The sequence below is a fragment of the Chaetodon trifascialis genome, chromosome 21 (genome assembly GCF_039877785.1).
Source record: "Chaetodon trifascialis isolate fChaTrf1 chromosome 21, fChaTrf1.hap1, whole genome shotgun sequence".
In the NCBI taxonomy this organism is placed as follows: domain Eukaryota; kingdom Metazoa; phylum Chordata; class Actinopteri; order Chaetodontiformes; family Chaetodontidae; genus Chaetodon; species Chaetodon trifascialis.
Genome location: NC_092076.1, coordinates 109,691 through 128,397, shown reverse-complemented (window position 1 = coordinate 128,397; position 18,707 = coordinate 109,691). Strand labels below are relative to the sequence as shown.

Genomic DNA, 18,707 nt, shown 5'->3' with positions numbered 1-18,707 from the left:
ATTGATTTGTTGGTTTGGCACCATTATATCATTCCGATCTTTTACCATCATCTAACACTATAACCCCCCCCCCCCCCCGTCCCCCCCCCCCCCGTCTGAGATCTGTTCTTTTTTCCAGGTTCAAAACAAAGACCAGGACTTTACTGTTTCAGAACTGTGAAACAAACTCAGATCAGCTCAGGATCAAAATGCCACCTATAATATTCTTTTACATTTAGAAACTCGTACTTCAGTGGCATTTGTCTGTAACTGGTTTGTGGTGTTTCAACATGATGCATGTGAACTTGTAATCATGTTTTAAAAAATTACACCAGACAGACATCAGGTTTCAAAACCAATGGATTTGCCACATTAACATCTATTAGTGTTCATAATTACAAAATGATTGCCATGATTCAAACTCTACACAGTTGAATTTTTGCATCAAATAAACTTCCCCTTGTTGGCTTGGTTTATTGTGGTGACGCTCCAGCCCTTTGCATCATGGGACACAGTAGGAGATAGATTGGTCTGATGCTGACTGGAGATTTCTGCCGAATCAGTACGACGTCTGGATGTTTTTGGCGTACCGCACATTTACTTTTTTTTTTTTTTTTGCATACTGCATTTTGGTATCAGTACCAAATCATGTGTACATATGTACTAGTATAGTAGGTGGTTTGCAGTACACCCTATGTCTCTTTGTTCTGACTGGTGGTTCCTTATAAGATCCAGTAAGAAACTGAAAGTTTCACAGAGATCAAACAGAGAGAGCGCAGGCTTTGTCACTGTGATCAGCACAGTTGGGGTTATAGAGTTCTTTACTGGACAGAATTGATGAGTATCGCTCAGGGATTTTTTGCTCATTTATATTAGATGCATTAAGATAAGACTATTATTTATCAACTCTGCAGCAAAGAAATTTGCAGTGTTCAAGCAAAAGGGATAGAGTAATATTAAGAAGCATCAGTAAGAAAAAAAGCAAGACATGATTTTGTAAGTAAACAAAATAATAAGTAGCCTAAAAGAAAGGCAGTGGATGAGTTCATGACGAGTTCATGACTGAATGAGTCAGTTTGGGTGTGTGCAGCAGCAGGAAAGAAGGAGCCACAGTATGTCCTTCACACACTGTGGGTGAAGCAGCCTGTCTCTGAAGGAGCTGTCAGTGCTGTCAGAGGGTCTGCATGGCTTTCTGCCCAGCAGACCACTCCTTAGAAGATGGCTGCTGCCACTGCAGAGTCACAAAGGTCCTCTGGAGAGTCTCATCGGCATACACAGTCTGCTCTGGGCTGTCTTCTGTAGTGCATTTGTATTGTCAGTCCAGTCCAACTTATTATTCAGGTGAACACCTAGTTACCTGCAAGATTCCATCACCTCAATGTCTGTTCACTGGATGTTCATGAATGGAGGTGGGGTCACTTCTCTGTACTCCCTGTCGTTACCATCTGTGACGAGGCAGACGATTGCAGAGTTGTCAGAGAACTTCTGCAGGTGGCAGTTAGCCGAATTGTGCCTGAAGCTTGTAGTGTTGAGGACAAAGAGGAAAGGAGCCAGGACTGTTCCCTTCAGGGACCCTGTGCTGCAGACAACCATATCAGACTCACAGTCCTGTATCCTCACATACTGTGGTTGGTTGCTCAGGTAGTCCATGATTAATGCTGTGAGGTGGTGGTCCTCCCCTGTCCATTCCAAAGTGTCCCTCAGGAATGTGGGCTCTATGGTCCTGAAGTTGTTGGAGAAATCAAAGAACACGATTCTGAAGCTGCTCTCAGGCTTTTCAGGTGAGAGGGATTGCTGTAGATGGTAGATGACAGCATTATCCACCCGGGTTGATAGGTGAACTGTAGCTGGTTGATGGTCCCATTAGGGGGCAGAGATGGACAAGGACCACCACTGGCACCACACAGGATGTTTTCCACAGCTGTGAGTCTTTCCTCAGCTTCAGGCTCAGGTTGAACATGTGGTCTGCACAGGACTTGAGGAGCCCTGAGCTGAAGCCATCTGGACGCACAGCCTTTCTCACCTCGATCACTTGATCATCCAGAGTTCTTTCCTCATCTGGTGAGGGACAGATTGGGCCAGGGGGACTGTTTACTGGAGGTTGGGCATTGGACAGGAAGTGCAGCAGATGTAGAGCTGACTGTTGTGGGAAAGGGGGTTTAGGAGGGATGGGGCAGTACACAGAGACTGCAGATGATGGGGGTTGCAGCAGGGAGGACTGGACAGGGGGACGGGCATCTGACCTTTTCTGTTAAGAAATGAACCAAAAATTTGAATTGCACCAACTCTGACTTGGTAGCCTGAACCCTGTGCTTCATTTTTCTCCCTGTCTGCACAATTGTGACAAAATCAAACTGATCAATAGTGTGTCCGATTAAAATCACCTGTTAGTAAACTGGTGATAATCCTTCAGGCTAGAATCCTTCAGAATTCTCCAGTGTGACAGTAGAAGCACACTAGTGGAACTCAAAGTCAGCCTTGAACTTCAGTTTCATATCTTGTTCTTCTTCAGTACCAACAATCTGCTACATATTAAGTATTGATGAAGTATTGGTGTGTTTTTATGGTTATTATTTATTATTAATGCTGGAGGTGTTGGTAGTGATGCTGCTTTTACAATGTATTGATTTTGCATTAATTGGTTATTGATTCAGCATTTGTGCCAGTGTTGTAGTTTTGATTCAGCATTGATGATGTAGGAATAAAGTATTGATGAGATACAGATGTAGTATTGATGCTGTGCTACTGAAGTTGCAGTGTTTCACTTCCAGAGGCCAAACAGGAAACAGAAAAATAAAAATGACTTCAGTCTTTCTTGATTCTACCAACTAATTTTAGACAGATAGTAATTTTTTTCTTTATGTTTAGGGTTGTTGGATTTTCTGCATTAACGAAACAAGTTTTCATACAATAAAATAAACAATATTTCAGAAGTTAAGTCAGAGTTCTTTTGCCCAGTGTGAGAAACTGTATGTTTAATAGAATTTGTTTTTCATTTCCAAATGTGTGCTGGCTTTTTATCTCCACACTCACTCTGAGCTTGATGTTTCACCATATCGTAGCTTACTTTGATCTTTGGATTTTATGTCGTGCTTTATCAAGACATGGTAAGTTCAGGCTGATGTTTTGCAGATGTTTGACACACCCAGCCCCAAGGCTGTCAGACTTTTCTGTGCAGTGCATGTTGGGAATTCCATCTGAACACTTTTTTTTTCTAAATTCAGCAGGTGACAATCAATTAGTATCAATTTGCCCGTGATTATTGATCTGTCTGTCTGTCTGTCTGTCTGTCTGTCTGTCTGTCTGTCTGTCTGTCTGTCTGTCTGTCTGTCAGTCAGGTGGTGATGTCATCATGATGCTGCCAGTCTCAAGGTTTAAAGGTCAGCCAGTTGGCATGGTGACCACCACAACACCCTGGTTGTCTGTCAGCAGTGACCCTAGTCCCCACTGGCTGTGGTTGGCCAGCTGGTCAGCAGCAACATACCAGACCACACCCCCTCTGGTAATCTACCCCCCAGCTGTGTGGATACCTGAACACACACACCTGATACAGGTAACTCACACATCTGATACAGATAACACACACACCTGATGCATGTAACATGCGCCTTCTACAGGTAACATGCACTAGTACAGGTAACACATGCTTGATAAAGGGAACACACCTTGTACAGGTAACACACATCTGATACAGGTAGCACACACACCTGATGCACCTAACACACCAGATACAGACAACACACACACACACACACACACACACACACACACACACACACCTGAAGCACATAACACACCTGATACAGGTAACATGCACATGGTACAGGTTACACACATGTGATACAAGATACAAGTAACACACACACCTGACAGGTAACACACACACACTTGTGATGCATGGAAGAAAACACACAAATTTTAAATTTCCTTGTTCAGCGGGAACTCAACAGCATGTATTTGATCTAAATATGAGTGAGTATCGTCAAAGAAAAAATAAGTTATCTCTGCAAAAGTCACAAACAGATCAGAGACTACAAATCCCACAATCCTCAGCTGCTCCCACAGTCACCAGTAAATCATGGCATGATTCAGTTAGCAGCTCTGTGACACACTGAGACTGTGGGTATTAAGAATTTTATTCCTGTTTATTTAAATAATTCTCATTTTAATTGCTCATTTGTTTTCTTCTCCCAAAGTAATCACATGTAGAATCTGAGGACACGTTATGTTTGAATTTGTCATCTCATCTGCTCATGTGATAAAAAATGTAAAACTGTTTGAATGGTTTAGATCGAACCTGTTTATGCGATGAAATCTTTGAAGTTAACCCGTTGGAGATACAGTGGTTCAATACAGTGCATCAGTCCTCACCTTTGTCTGTTCAGTCTGATCTAAAGTGTCTTTAAGTGAGTTTAGCCTCCTCTGCAGTCTGGAGATAAGATGAAACTTTAATGATCCCTGAGGGCAAAGTGAATAATTGTCTGTTAATTATTGGTGGCGTGTTAATTATCTCATGCAGCTCTTCTTTAATTCTCTCTGCATAAACTCCAGTGACAGAATTTAACATCTTATCAGCAGACTGAGAGAGTTTGTTTGTGTTGAACAAAGAAAACTGTCTGAAAGGAGTTAACAATAAACTCCTCAGACAAACGGAACGTTTACGTAAAGCTGACCTGAAACTTTCACACCAGTCTGAATTCATCGTGTTTGTTTTATAAGGCGAGAACCTGCAGAGAAATATGAACCTGTGCTCACACGTCTCGATATTTTCAGATTTGGATTTTGAATGCCATCCATCTTTTTGTCCATGATGGAGTGTTTTAGTTTTGTTCAAATAATGGAACTCTGAAAGCACCTTCACCTTGTAGAAAAAGTCCTTTTTAAATATGAAGATGATGTTCAGAGAGCAGATTATCGTCTGTGCTTCAACAGCTTCTTTCTTTACTTTCATCTCCTCTGAGCTTTTAAAAAGACTCATTCTTTGTTAAGAGAGTAGAAAGGTCAGGGACAAGGCTGGGCTGCGATTGGACAGGCTTGGAGAGAAGACTGCTTACTGTCCACCTGTCTGTCTGCCCACTTGTTCTACTAGTTGGTCTGTTTCATTTTGTCACTGTGCTGGTTCTTTTTGTGGTTCTACTGGCACTCAATGTGGCTCTAGCGGTTCTCTCTGTTTTCTACACCATGTCACCAATTGGTCAATCTCCCACCTGTAGGCAGAATAATCCCCACAAGAGTTGAGTCCAATGAGGGTGGTGTGACCTATGAACTTCAGGAGCTTGATGGGTGATGACTGGAGGTAGTGGTGTAGTACAGGGTATATGCAGGTATCCAGCATATACCTACTTACTTTTCAGGCATATGCTCACCTTGAATTCCCCTCAGAGGTGCATCATTCAGTAGTGCTCTACAACCTACTTGTTTTTCTGAGCCAGACAAAAGTATGACATGCACGACTCTGCCTCTGATTGGCTAGTACTTGCTGCCATCATTGGTTAGGTTGGTTAGGCTTTGGCATGAGGATCGATGATTGACTAGGGTTAGGTGGAGAATATCAGGGTAAGCCTACCAGAGGCAAAGTAGGGCAAGTCACACCTTTGCCATCCTGGAATCCTAGGAAAAAAATCTACCTGCCCCGTTGGTTTACCTCAAAGAATAATGCAGCAAAAATATTTCCTTTGCAATATTTAATTAATGAAATTAAATTGCTTTCAGAACTACAAACAACCTTACAATACGTCATCTGTGCTATTTGGGTGAGGGTCATCGTTTGGTGCATGAATAAAGAGTATGCTCTCCTCTTCCAGCACCATGACACCACTGACTGGGGGTTCAGCTGTTGGTGTACAGGCAACAGAGCAGAAGGGAAAGGAGGCAGCTTTAAGGGGAACCAGTGCTGGTGGTTCAGGAGTCTGAGAAGTGTGTTCCCAGCTTCACGTACTGCCTTCCGTCTGACAGGAAGTCAGTGATCCAACTGCAGGTGGAGGCACACCCAGCTGGGAGAACTAGTCCTGTAGCAGAGCCAGGATGATGGTGTGGAGCTAAAATCCTCAAACTAGGTCCTGGCATAGGTTCTTGAGGTGTCTAGGTGCGGGGGGGTGAAGTAGATGGCCATGTTGACAGTGTTGGCTACAGACCTGGCTCAGAATTGCAGGGATTCAGGACTGGGTCTGTGATGGGTTTGAGGTGGAACAGCATAAGGCACTCAACTGGCTTCATTACCACAGAGGTCAGGATGAATGGTCTGTAGTCATTAAGCCCTCTGCTCGCTGAGAGAAAAATGTGTGAACCCTTCAATCTGTTTTTGTCATTTAAGTGGGAACATCCAGCTGTTGAAGTCGTTCCTCTCCTCCCGCCGTTGTATCACTCTTCAACACTTCATCCTCCTCATCCTCACCCCAAGGTATATATATGCACACACACACACACACACACACACACACACACACACACACACACACACACACACACGCACACTCTCACATGTTAGCATGATGCTAATAACCTAAAGTATTTGCAGCTAGCCGAAAGCTGGATCTCACCAGAGGAAGTGGGCATGTTCCAGAGGAGAGACAAACCCTTCCTCTTCACCAATCACATCATCCAGAGGCCAGGAGGACCCGGCCCCCAGACTCACCTGCTTCTGTACCCCTCTCGGCCCTCAGGTGAGACATCAGCTGATGCAGGTAATAAGGGTCAAACCCAGAGAACCCTTTGATCAGCCAGAAATGTGAAATAATGAAACTGGTTTGTTTCCTGTCCAACAGAAATGAGGCTCCTATGTTAGCTCCTCCTCCTCAGTCATCAAACATTTTTGGCTTTGTTCATGTGTTTAAACCTGCTGCTGTTAAATCACATGAGCTGTGCTTCTTTCAGTTCTGTAACCCACGTAGCAGCGAGGACGAGGACAGCTGGTCAAATAAAGTGTTAAATAATAATAGTGATAAAGTTACATGTCAAGCAGTTGGATTTCCATTTTTTCAGCTTTAACACAGCATGTGTCCCATTAGATTGTTATTCTGAATTCTTTATCTTAATGAATCGGTCCATTCAGATCAGGTTTGGGAGTGAACCCGTAGTGACAGAGGAGTGTTTGCAGTTCCAGGTCGTCCAATCAGTCAGCTGTAGATTGAGGCGGAGCTACTCAGCCGGTTCTGTTGGGGGGTTTTCCATCAGCAATGAAAATTCTTGTTTACATGTAAATTTATTCTGAAAGGCAGCACTTCCTGTAGGCAACTAATGTCTGCCATTATGCTACTGCAGCTCAGCTGGAATCAAACCAGCGACTTTGGGAGGCCGGGTGTGTTTTGGGGATGCTGCATTCTCATCTGCCAGGTTGCCTTGACAACAGTGCTCAATGATGGGAGCTGATTGGCTGTGAGGCTTGCTGCTCAGCAGCAGTGAACATGTGTTTTTCTGCTAAGACACACGCACACACACACACACACACACACACACACACACACACACACACACACACACACACACACACACACACACACACACACACACAGACATAAAGCTGCTGTCAAATGTAATATGAATATGATTGGTCAATTTAAAATCACACAGTGGAGCATGATGGGAAATTTCTTCTGCTTTCGATTTGAGACTATAGACAGCTCTTTTAATCAATCATCTGCTGGAAGTAATGAAAACAGTACAGAGTGTGTGTTTGTAAAGAACATTCACATTCACTTCAGTTTCACTTTAATTGAACTACTGCAGCTTCAAACGAAGCTTTTAATCCATGCTGATGAAGCTCTAAGAACAGATAACTGGTCGGGATGTTGTTTGTTCACGTGTCTGTAATGAACTTTGCAGCCTGTGGGGGGGGCTAACAGCACTGTAGACAAGACATTACCAAAAAAAAAAAGTCTTCAGGTTTGGTCGAAATGTGTTTGTGAGACATTGTAAAACCTTATTCTAATTAATGCGTCATGTAGACTGAAGTGAAATGTCTCGTTGTTCTGGTTCCTGTCTGAGCTGGACTGGACGTGAATGGAGTGGACTTAACTGGACTAGAATAGATTGAACTGGATTGGAATGGACAGGACAGGCTGTCAGTCTCCAGTTTTGCTCATGCATGTCTCGCTCAGTGAAACAGCTGATGTTGTAGAGTGACAACAGGTAGTGGACACAATGTCCGTGATGCTGTCAATGTCTTGTTTGATGTATTTGAGTTCTGTGTTTTCCCTCCGAAGCCTCTCTGTTAATTTGTTTGTGAGGATGTTCAGATGCAGTCAGAGGCTTCTGGAAGCCAACTAATGCAGATTAAATTTGCTTTGATTTTGGTGAACGTGGGTGGGTGTTCGTGTTTTAGATGTTTTCTGGCAGAAAACTCAGTTGCTCTTCAGTTTACAGTTTATCAGGCCGGATTTGTTTCAGGTTTTCATTCCAGTCATGGATGGAAAGCGTCTGCATGTGAAGCTTTGACTGAAAATCACAAACAGCTCAGCAAATAAAAGACACGTGTGATGTCTGTGCTTAAAAAAAAAGTCTTAAATGAAGCCTGAATGCTCTTTTACATAACCAAAGGGAGGAATTGAACATAGCATAAATGAAAAATTTCAATTTCTATATTCTGACTTCTTCCTCTATTCTATTCTGACTTTAAGTACATCATCAAAGCAAAAATCAAATGGTGTTAATATGTAGAGACTGTTGTCTCCAGTTGAAATGGGATGTACCTGTGAAGGAGGAACAAGTGGAAACACACTCAGACTTCATTAAGATAAAATTGAAAGACTGGACAGGCTAGATCTCCAGGTGAGACATCAGGTGAAGAGAAGAAGGATAACAAATCATTAGATCTCCACACAGAGACAATGAAAGACTGCCATGTGTCCACTTAGAGAAGATCCGTGTCCTCCAATTGGTTCTCCCAGACTACCTACATCAGCATGCTGTCCCCCGCCAAACTGAACTGAAACTGAACAGTCTGGGCTTGAGCGCCACACTCTGCAGCTGAAAACTGGATTTCCTTACAAACATAGCTCAGACAGTTCTGATCAGTGGTCTCACCTCCTCCAGTCTAACGCTGAACACTGGAGTCCCCCAGGTCTCCCCCTTTTAATGCTGTGCATCCGCAACTGAAATCCCAAGATGTAGAGAAGTCTGCAGTGAGGTCTGAGGAGGACGCTGCCCTCACCAACCGGGTTCAAACCATCAGAGCTCAGAGAACAACCAATGAGCTGATGCCTCAGTTCAGGAAACAGGAGGTGAAGAATCACAGAGGAGCCAAGGAGGAGCAGAGAAGCAGTTTCAGGTTCCTGGGAGTCACAGAGAAGCTGTCCTGGTCATCTCACATCTCCACCCTGAAGCTCAGAGACGACTGAGTTTCTGAAGGAAAAATCATTGGAAACTTTGACAGAAAATATGAAAAACTGACCTGGTTTGTGGACGGACCAGGACAGGAGGACCTGTGTGTGCGTGTGTGTGTGTGTGTGTGTGTGTGTGTGTGTGTGTGCAATATTCAAATTCTAAAAAAATGACAATTTAATTCTGGAAAACATGCAGATGCACTGAATACACTGCATGATGGACACAATGGAGTCACAAAACCACAGTTTCTAAGGTCCAGTAATTACTCTTTAGCTGTTGTAGTGTATTTCAGTACAGTGTGACGTAGTGTATTTCAGTGCAGTGTGACGTAGTGTATTTCAGTACAGTGTGACGTAGTGTATTTCAGTGCAGTGTGACGAAGTGTATTACAGTACAATTTGACGTAGTGTATTTCACTGCAGTGTGACGTAGTGTATTACAGTACAGTGTGACGTAGTGTATTACACTGCAGTGTGACGTAGTGTATTTCAGTGCAGTGTGACGTAGTGTATTTCAGTGCAGTGTGACGTAGTGTATTACACTGCAGTGTGACGTAGTGTATTTCAGTGCAGTGTGACGTAGTGTATTTCAGTGCAGTGTGACGCAGTGTATTACACTGCAGTGTGACGTAGTGTATTTCAGTGCAGTGTGACGCAGTGTATTACACTGCAGTGTGACGCAGTGTATTACACTGCAGTGTGACGCAGTGTATTACACTGCAGTGTGACGCAGTGTATTTCAGTGCAGTGTGACGCAGTGTATTACACTGCAGTGTGACGCAGTGTATTTCAGTGCAGTGTGACGCAGTGTATTACACTGCAGTGTGACGCAGTGTATTTCAGTGCAGTGTGACGCAGTGTATTACACTGCAGTGTGACGCAGTGTATTTCAGTGCAGTGTGACGTAGTGTATTACACTGCAGTGTGACGCAGTGTATTTCAGTGCAGTGTGACGTAGTGTATTACACTGCAGTGTGACGTAGTGTATTACACTGCAGTGTGACGTAGTGGATTTCAGTGCAGTGTGACGTAGTGTACTACACTGCAGTGTGACGTAGTGGATTTCAGTGCAGTGTGACGTAGTGTACTACACTGCAGTGTGACGTAGTGGATTTCAGTGCAGTGTGACGTAGTGTACTACACTGCAGTGTGACGTAGTGGATTTCAGTGCAGTGTGACGTAGTGTACTACACTGCAGTGTGACGTAGTGTATTTCAGTGCAGTGTGACGTAGTGTACTACACTGCAGTGTGACGTAGTGTATTTCAGTGCAGTGTGACGTAGTGTACTACACTGCAGTGTGACGTAGTGTATTTCAGTACAGTGTGACGTAGTGTATTGCAGTGCAGTGGTTCAGGAAAGGACCACAACCATGTGGAGGCTTACACAGCAGTAGATTGTTTTTACAGCCACAGTATGAAACTAATGCAGATCCAGACCAACATGTTTCTCTGTGTCCAGGTCATGTTAGAAGAGAGGCAACAAAGACCAGAGACTCTGATCCAGAGGACTTCTCCTCTTCATCCTTCTCCTCCTCCTCCCTCCCACTGCACCTCATCTCTGTGTCTCCTGCTGTCTGCCTGCCTCACTGCACTACTGCCCGTTCAACAGGTGAGTCTGGTCGTGTCTCAGGTGTTGTCTGAATTTGGATCAAAAACACATTCTGGATCTTGGTTCTTGTTGGTTCTTGTTTTGGTTCTGATTTGGGATCTGGTTCTGTTAGACATTAAGGTCGTTTTCACACCTGACCCAGCGGACTCGGTTCGATTGGGGAGCTGAAAGTCGCAGCATTGTTGCATTTATCACTAGTTTCGGTTCTGCTTTCACACTGTGATTTCTAAAGCGCACCGAACTTTCTGAGCAGCATCACGTGGTTGGAAGGGGCGCTCGTCGATTGGACAAAGCAGGAGGGGAAATTCCTTCCTCCCGGCCCGGAAAAACGACCGTGAATGCAACTGTTCCTATAACGCTATCGTAGCTCGTCAGGGATTGATTCTGTTATTTTTCTAACTTTGACGATCTAACGTGACAGCATACGAGCTCAGAGTTTGAGGACTGTGACTGTTTGTAGCTGTGATTTGATTTTGTTTAAATATGCCAAATTGTGAATTTATGGGTTATTGTTGTTCAGACAATTGAGCTAAGTTAGCTAGCAACTGCTAATGTCAGTGGTCACTTGTTGCCATAGCAACAGTAAACATTCACGTAAGGACTAATGAGCTGTAAATAGAGATGCAGAATCAGGCTATATTATAAATACAGATGAGATGCTTTGTATTTTAGCACAGAATACATGATTTTAGTAAACCTATAACTGCATATGCACTGTGTACAGCGTCACTTCGTACATTTGGTCCTGTGTTTGGTCTGCTGAGCTCTCACACTGCATACGAACCGAACCAGGAAGGAGGAAGGAGGTTCACTTGCAAGCGAACCGAGACCACGTTTTCAGGCGGACCAGAGTTCGCTTGTTTGGTCCGCACCAGAGTTCGGATGAGCTTTCACACCTGCCCAAACGAAGCGGACCAAACAAACTCTGGTCCGTTTAAAGTGGACCAAAGAGCTCTGGTGTGAAAGCGACCTAAATGAAGAGGTTAACAGTTCTGCTGCATCTTTAAACAGAACTGTTTTTAGATGATGCAGAAACGACATCTTTATAAGTAAAACATGAAGATGAGGATGAAGAGCTTGATGTGTTCATCTAATCTCTTATTTTCGTTTCACATCAGTCTCCAGAGGAGAACCATCAACCTGGTTTAACTGCTTGTTGACGGCTTTAGGTGGTTTCCTTTCATGTGTAATCAGTCTAATCAATGACCCTGTCGAAGTGATCACGTAATCATCTGTTGAGCTTTAATAACGCAGATGTTCAGAAACACACAGCTGATTCATTAAACTGGTCACATGTATTGATGAAGGACAGGTCTGTTGAGGAAGATGGTGCTTTTATATCAGAAATTTTCAGTGTTTGATCAGTTTCTGAAAGATTCACCTGAACCGGAGTGATGTTCTCAGAGTGAATTGAGTGATTCTCACTTTTACCTGAGCCTGGCGGGGGGTTACATCTTGTTGAATTATGGGACATATAGTCATGTTGCAGCTGCATAATGTGACTTAAGTCTCTTTGACAGTGTTATTTTAGCAGCTTGTCATGTGTGACAGACTTTATCTCCTCCTCAGGCCTTGTCGTTCTATTGTTCAGCCGCTCTTCAGTTCTGTTGTTTATTTTTAATCTTAGCCAATTAAAATCCGGCTCTCCTTGATTTCATGCTGCTGTGCAGCAGCAGCAGCAGCAGCAGCAGTAGCATCTGCTTTGGTTTCCTGCAGCAGAGACGAATCTGCAGCTCAGCATGTCATTATTGAAAATAAACTAACAGCAGCATGAACACAAACCAAATGAAAAGCAGCTGCAGAATGTGAATGTCAATATGTGACTGAAGTCTTCTGACTTTTACTGTTTGAATTTGTCAAAACAAACAAACAAAAACCCACAATTCACTCAGTTTAGACCAAAACCTAAAAACAAGGTTACTCTCAATAATCTAGTGTTTGTTGTTCATTTTAGCTGCCATGCTAATTAACTGTGTGTGTGTGGTTGTGTGTGTGTGTGTGTGTGTGTGTGTGTGTGTGTGTCACTGCCTTGTTAAAAATAAATGATTCATCAGCTTTTATAAAATGTAAAATAGCTCATTACAGCTGTGTGTGTGTTTGTGTGTGTGTGATTTCTCAGAGGCATTGTTTAATCTTCTTTCCACAATCCCCTGCTCCTCTGATCCAGATGTGTGTTTGATGAGGTAATGAGTTGTGAATACAGCTTATAAGGTCACACACACACACACACACACACACACACACACACACACACACACACACACACACACACACACACACGCACACACACACACACACACACGCACACAGAATTTAATTGAATGTTCGTAATTTTTTATTCATCAGCGAACAGGTTAATCTGGTAATTGATCAGCAGAGTAATTCATCTCCTCTACCGTCCTGTGATGCCCTGCATCTGGACTGGCAAGTCATGTCTGTGCAGATGATGGTCCTCCACAGCTCACCTGTTGCCCCCCTCACCCACAGCCTTCATACAACAACAGGAGGGTTCCCTTCTCTGGCAGTTTGAGGCCATTGTTTCTGTCAGACCAGAGAGGAAAATACTGGATGGTGTAAGAAGGATGGGGTAAAACACCTGAATCAGAAACAATACCAGCCAGAGATGCTGAATCTTTATAGAAGCACCTACCTGCTCAGGTAACCACAAACTCCTCTGTCAGTGGTTTGGTTTTCTGCATGAATAAACCGATGCTGCTCAGACTTCGTGGTGGTTGCAATCACTGTGACAGTATGTCTGTGAAGGTTCTCATTCACCCAGTTCATGATACTTGTAAGTGCTTTCCAAGAGCAGCTGGACTTGCATGTGGCTCTAGAAGATGTTTTGCCTCTCATCCATAAGGATTCTTCAGTTCTTGGTGACTGGTGGGAAGTGCCAGGCATCCTCTTGCAGGATCATAGTTCCGCCCAGCGTGTCATGTGAGTCATCAGGGTTATCGTGTATGAAAAGTGCCATATAAATAAAGTTTGATTTGATTTGACGTGAGTCATGGTGTTAATGGGTCAATGGGTGTTAATGGCTGAGAAGTTGGTGGTGTCTTAAACCACCTCTTCTGTTCAGTGATGGTTGTTAGTTTGGCAGGGATGGCTTCTTTCAAACCATAGGTCTTCTCTTGCCAAAATACATGCATTATTGTCAAATGAGTGTCCCTTGTCCTTGAGATGTAGGTGGACTGCTGAGTCTTGACCTGAGATGTTGGCTCTCCTGTGTTGTGCCATGCAGTTGTCCCTACACCATTAACCCCTTCCACCAAACTGTGTTGTAATGACAGTGAAGTCATCGCTCCAAGGAAGAGGTTTCCGCTGGGGCAGAAATTTCAAAAACTGCCATATTTAAAATCACTGAGCTCTTTACAACCCACTCTAAATATTTGTTATACAAAAATTCATGACCATATATCCTGGATTGTATTCACCTGTTATCAGAAGGCATGGCTGAAACACCTGAACTCCATAATGAGTAGGGGTGTCCACTGACTTTTGGCCATATAGTGTGTCTGTATATTTGGCAAATGAATTGATGCATCCAGTTCAAATCTCTTCCCGAGCAGAGGGTGTGGTGCAGACCTATGAGTGTTGTATTTGCCCAGTTACAAGCTGTGATCATATATGTTGCACATGTGAAGATTCACATTGTGCTCGTTTTTGTCTTTATCTTTTCTGGATTAGCGGATCTGTGTAGTGTTCCTGTTTGTTCAGTTTTTATTGTTCCAGCTTCAAAATCAGCATATTGAAGAAATTTTTTATTATTTTATAAGTTAATCATCCATCCATCCATCCATCCATCCATCCATTTTCTATAACTGACTATCCCTTTCGGGGTTGCGGGGGGGCTGGAGCCTATCCCAGCTGTCAACGGGCGAGAGGCGGGGTACACCCTGGACCGGTCGCCAGTTGATCACAGGGCGACATGTAGAGACAGACAACCATTCATGCTCACACTCACACCTAAGGACAATTTTAGAGTCACCAATTAACCTAATGAGCATGTGTTTGGTCTGTGGGAGGAAGCCGGAGAGAACCCACCCAACCACGGGAAGAACATGCAAACTTCGCACAGAAAGGCCCCGCCCGACCCGGAGGTCGAATTTGCGACCTTCTTGCTGTGAGGCACACGTATTACCTGCTGTCCACCGTGCCACCCTAAGTTAATCATATCATGCCAATTAGAATACATTTAATTTTGCAATAAAAATCTTGTTCTTTGTTCCCTGAGGGTTGTTCCTGATGTTGAAAATGAAATTTGTGACTAAATATGTTTATCAACAACCTTTTTGCAATGTCTAAGAGTAGAGGATAACGAGACAGCAGTGCCGTCAGGAAACACTAACTGTGACTAAATCAACATGAAATACTGTTAATGAAAAAACAAGGCTGAAAAAAACAAACAAACAAACAAACAAACAAACAAACAAACAAACAAACAAACAGTATGACAGTCAAGAAACAGTGTGTATGGAGTGCTGCTCTGGTGTGAGACATGGTGTCCCTGTGGTGCTCATTGGTTTGGGAATCCTGCAAGTTTAGAATTGTTGAAGAAGTCTGAGGCACTCGAGACTTCTTCAACAGAGAATTAAAAGCCTCTAATGTCTTTTATCTGTTTAGAGATGTAAGAAACTTTTAATATTTAAACTTAAGTCTAAAGCAAGACAGCTAATGAGCTAGTGAGCTAACAAGGTAAAAGCCACACGCCTTGCAATCATAAACAGCCTGGTATGCATCTAACACCTGAGGGGTGCTTACTAGGTGTTAGGTAAAATTTTAAAATGCTGTATTTTAAAAAATTCTGTTTTTAACTTTATTTTCTTACTATTATTCAGTGGTTTTGGGGCTGCACGGTGGACAGTAGGTAGTGCGCGTGCCTCACAGCAAGAAGGTCGCAGGTTCGATTCCCGGTCGGGCCTTTCTGTGTGAAGTTTGCATGTTCTTCCCGTGCATGCGTGGGTTCTCTCTGGGCACTCCGGCTTCCTCCCACAGACCAAAAACATGCTCATTAGGTTAATTGGTGATTGTAAAATTGCCCCTAGGTGTGAATGGTTGTGTGTTTGTGCCCTGCGATCGGCTGGTGACCGGTCCAGGGTGTACCCCGGCTCCTGCCCGTCGATGGCTGGGATAGGCTCCAGCCTCCTGCAACCCTGAAAGGGATATGCGGTATAGAAAATGGATGGTTTTTATTATTTTCTTAATTATTTTATTCAGTGGTTTTTTCATATGCATTGTCTTTAATTGTCTTGTCTTTAATTTCAACCTTTTTTGTTTTACTATTATTATCAAGGGGCACCGTCTCATTTCACTTGGTTCATGTGATTAGGGTTAGGGTTAGGGTTCATTGTAAACCACTTTGAGCTGCATTTCTTGTTTGAATGGTACTATACAAATAAAGTCTAGCATTATTATTAATCTCAATCATACAGAAACAACAAGACTAGAAAATATTGGTAATAATGGCTCACATGATCTCGCTCAGGTGATTTCACATGTAAACAAAATGGAGACTACCGTGATGCAACAACTTAAAGCTGCGCAATTAGACAAAAACAAAAGCAGAAGCCTAAATGAATCAGAATGGGAAAATGGTTGGAGATGTAGGCAGTATGGGTTTTCTATTCTTTTTAGATTTTCCTTGTCAATTTTAGTATTTCAGGACAGGTTTTCCCCAATTCACCCCTCCTGACAATCAGAGGAGAAATTGGGTCTGGACCCTGGTCAGAACAAATGTTGGCCCCAGATTATCTGGTAATGTGAGGGGATTATGGACCCAGTCATAAAACCTCCTGAACTGCTTGGAGACTCACTGGTGCCGGCTGATAATTTGTATTTGGTTTCTGTCAGTCTGAATGAAGTGTGCTTTATGATGATAAAATTACTGTTTCTGTGAATGGAGTCTGGTGGATTTGGTGAGAGTGATATAACAGATGTTTCTGGAGTGATATAACAGATGAAAGGATCGTTAACAAAAAGGTCTGTCTCTGAGTCTGTCAATGGTAAAACTTTAGTGGACGTACATCGACAGTGTACAAACGGCCGGAGGGACTACACTGCAGTCCTTGTTGTGGCTGCGGCTGCAGCGCTCTTGTTCAATACTGGAAATACTTCAAAAATTCTTTCTCTCCATTAGTCACCGGAAGTCCTCCCATTTGTCTGGGACACCGAAATCTTTCAGGACTCAAGGACCAACGGCAGCTGAAAACTCTGCAACCTGTGTGCTGCTTTCATGGGTCGTCATGCAATGAACAAACCATAGCACACACACACACGCACGCACGCACACATACACAAGCATGCACACGCAGTCGTGTTTCTAGAATTTATGGGGACGTTGCATAGACGCCCCTAACCCCCTAACCCTAACCCTAACCCTTACCCCCCATTTCATGGACTTACCCTAACCCATAACCCTAACCCAAACCTGACCACTACTAGCCTAACCCTGACCTTATCTTACCTAACCTTAAACTAACCCTAACCCTAAACATAAGCTAAGCCCTAACCATGCCCTAAACCTAACCTTGACCCCAGTCTTCACCCTAAAATTTAATGATTTACATTATGATGACCTGTAAGCACAGTGAGTCCCCACAATGTGATTGTGTAATACACACACACACACACACACACACACACACACACACACACACACACACACACACACACACACACACACACACACACACAGGCTAAATCAGTACTGATCTCTGTGTTAAGAAGCAGTTTGACAAAGTGACTCTATAAAATGAGACCTGAGCTCCAATGAACACACACTACTACACACAACTACACACACACATATACAAAACTGTACAACAGACAAACACACAATTCTCCAGGGTGTAATTGGCTATTTTCAGGAGGACTGTTCATAGCTCATCTTTACAGGGTTGTGCTTTATATTGTACACTCTATCTCTCACGCTTACATTCTCTCTCTCTCTCTCTCACACATACACACACACACACACACACACACACACACACACACACTGTGCTCAGTCTGTATTGATAAGGGGCTGATTGATTGAAGAAGCTGAAATGGAGGTAATTGGCCACAGGAGGTGGAGAGCGTGTGTGTGTGTGTGTGTGTGTGTGTGTGTGTGTGTATGTGTGTATGTGTGTATGTGTGTTTGTGTCTTGTACAGCTATCTTTGTGAGAACCATCTTTAGACCTTGGGAGTGAGGACATTTCCGTAAAGTGAGGACATTCTGGCTGGTCAAAGAAAAATAAATAAATAAATTATATATATATATATATATATATATATATATATATATATATATATATATATATATATATATATATATATATATATATATATATATATAATAAAAAGTAGATAGGAAATCAGATAAGAAGGAGTCATTATTGGATGGAGTCATTATTCAGCGTTATTTCAGTGGGTTGGAATGATTTTCTGTTGCTGTTCTTCCTACATCCGAGTTGAAGAACCCTCCAGCTGAAAACACTGTTGTCTGATCAGTAGGTCATGCAGAGGGTGTGAAGTGTTGTCCGTTACGTTGGCAGTTTCTTCAACATCCTTCTGTCAGCAACCAGTTCCAGGAGCTCCAGAGCAGCCCCCAGCACGGAGCCAGCCATCTTTATTGCTTCTTCCGTTTTTGTTGTCACTGGCTCTGATGCTGCTGCTGCACCAACCCATGGCTGCAATGAAAATTACACTTGCAACAGCCAAAAGATCTGCAAAATATTGCTGCACATATGGAAGGACCTAAGCTTCCAGAGTCTGCTTTGTCACTTCCTGTAGATAGCCTCAGTGCTACACTTCAGT

At 43.2% G+C, this 18,707-nt stretch overlaps 1 protein-coding gene across 1 annotated transcript in view; it reads left to right on the top strand.

Annotated features, from left to right (window-relative positions):
• Positions 1–18,707, top strand: part of tcerg1l (transcription elongation regulator 1 like) — a 42,479-nt gene that overhangs the window by 922 nt on the left and 22,850 nt on the right. The window contains exons 2-5 of the mRNA XM_070991425.1: positions 3,318–3,532; positions 6,293–6,379; positions 6,497–6,641; positions 10,760–10,909. Of these exons, the coding sequence (XP_070847526.1) occupies positions 3,332–3,532; positions 6,293–6,379; positions 6,497–6,641; positions 10,760–10,909 (583 nt within the window). The 5' untranslated portion in view covers positions 3,318–3,331. The remainder of the gene's footprint in view (positions 1–3,317; positions 3,533–6,292; positions 6,380–6,496; positions 6,642–10,759; positions 10,910–18,707) is intronic.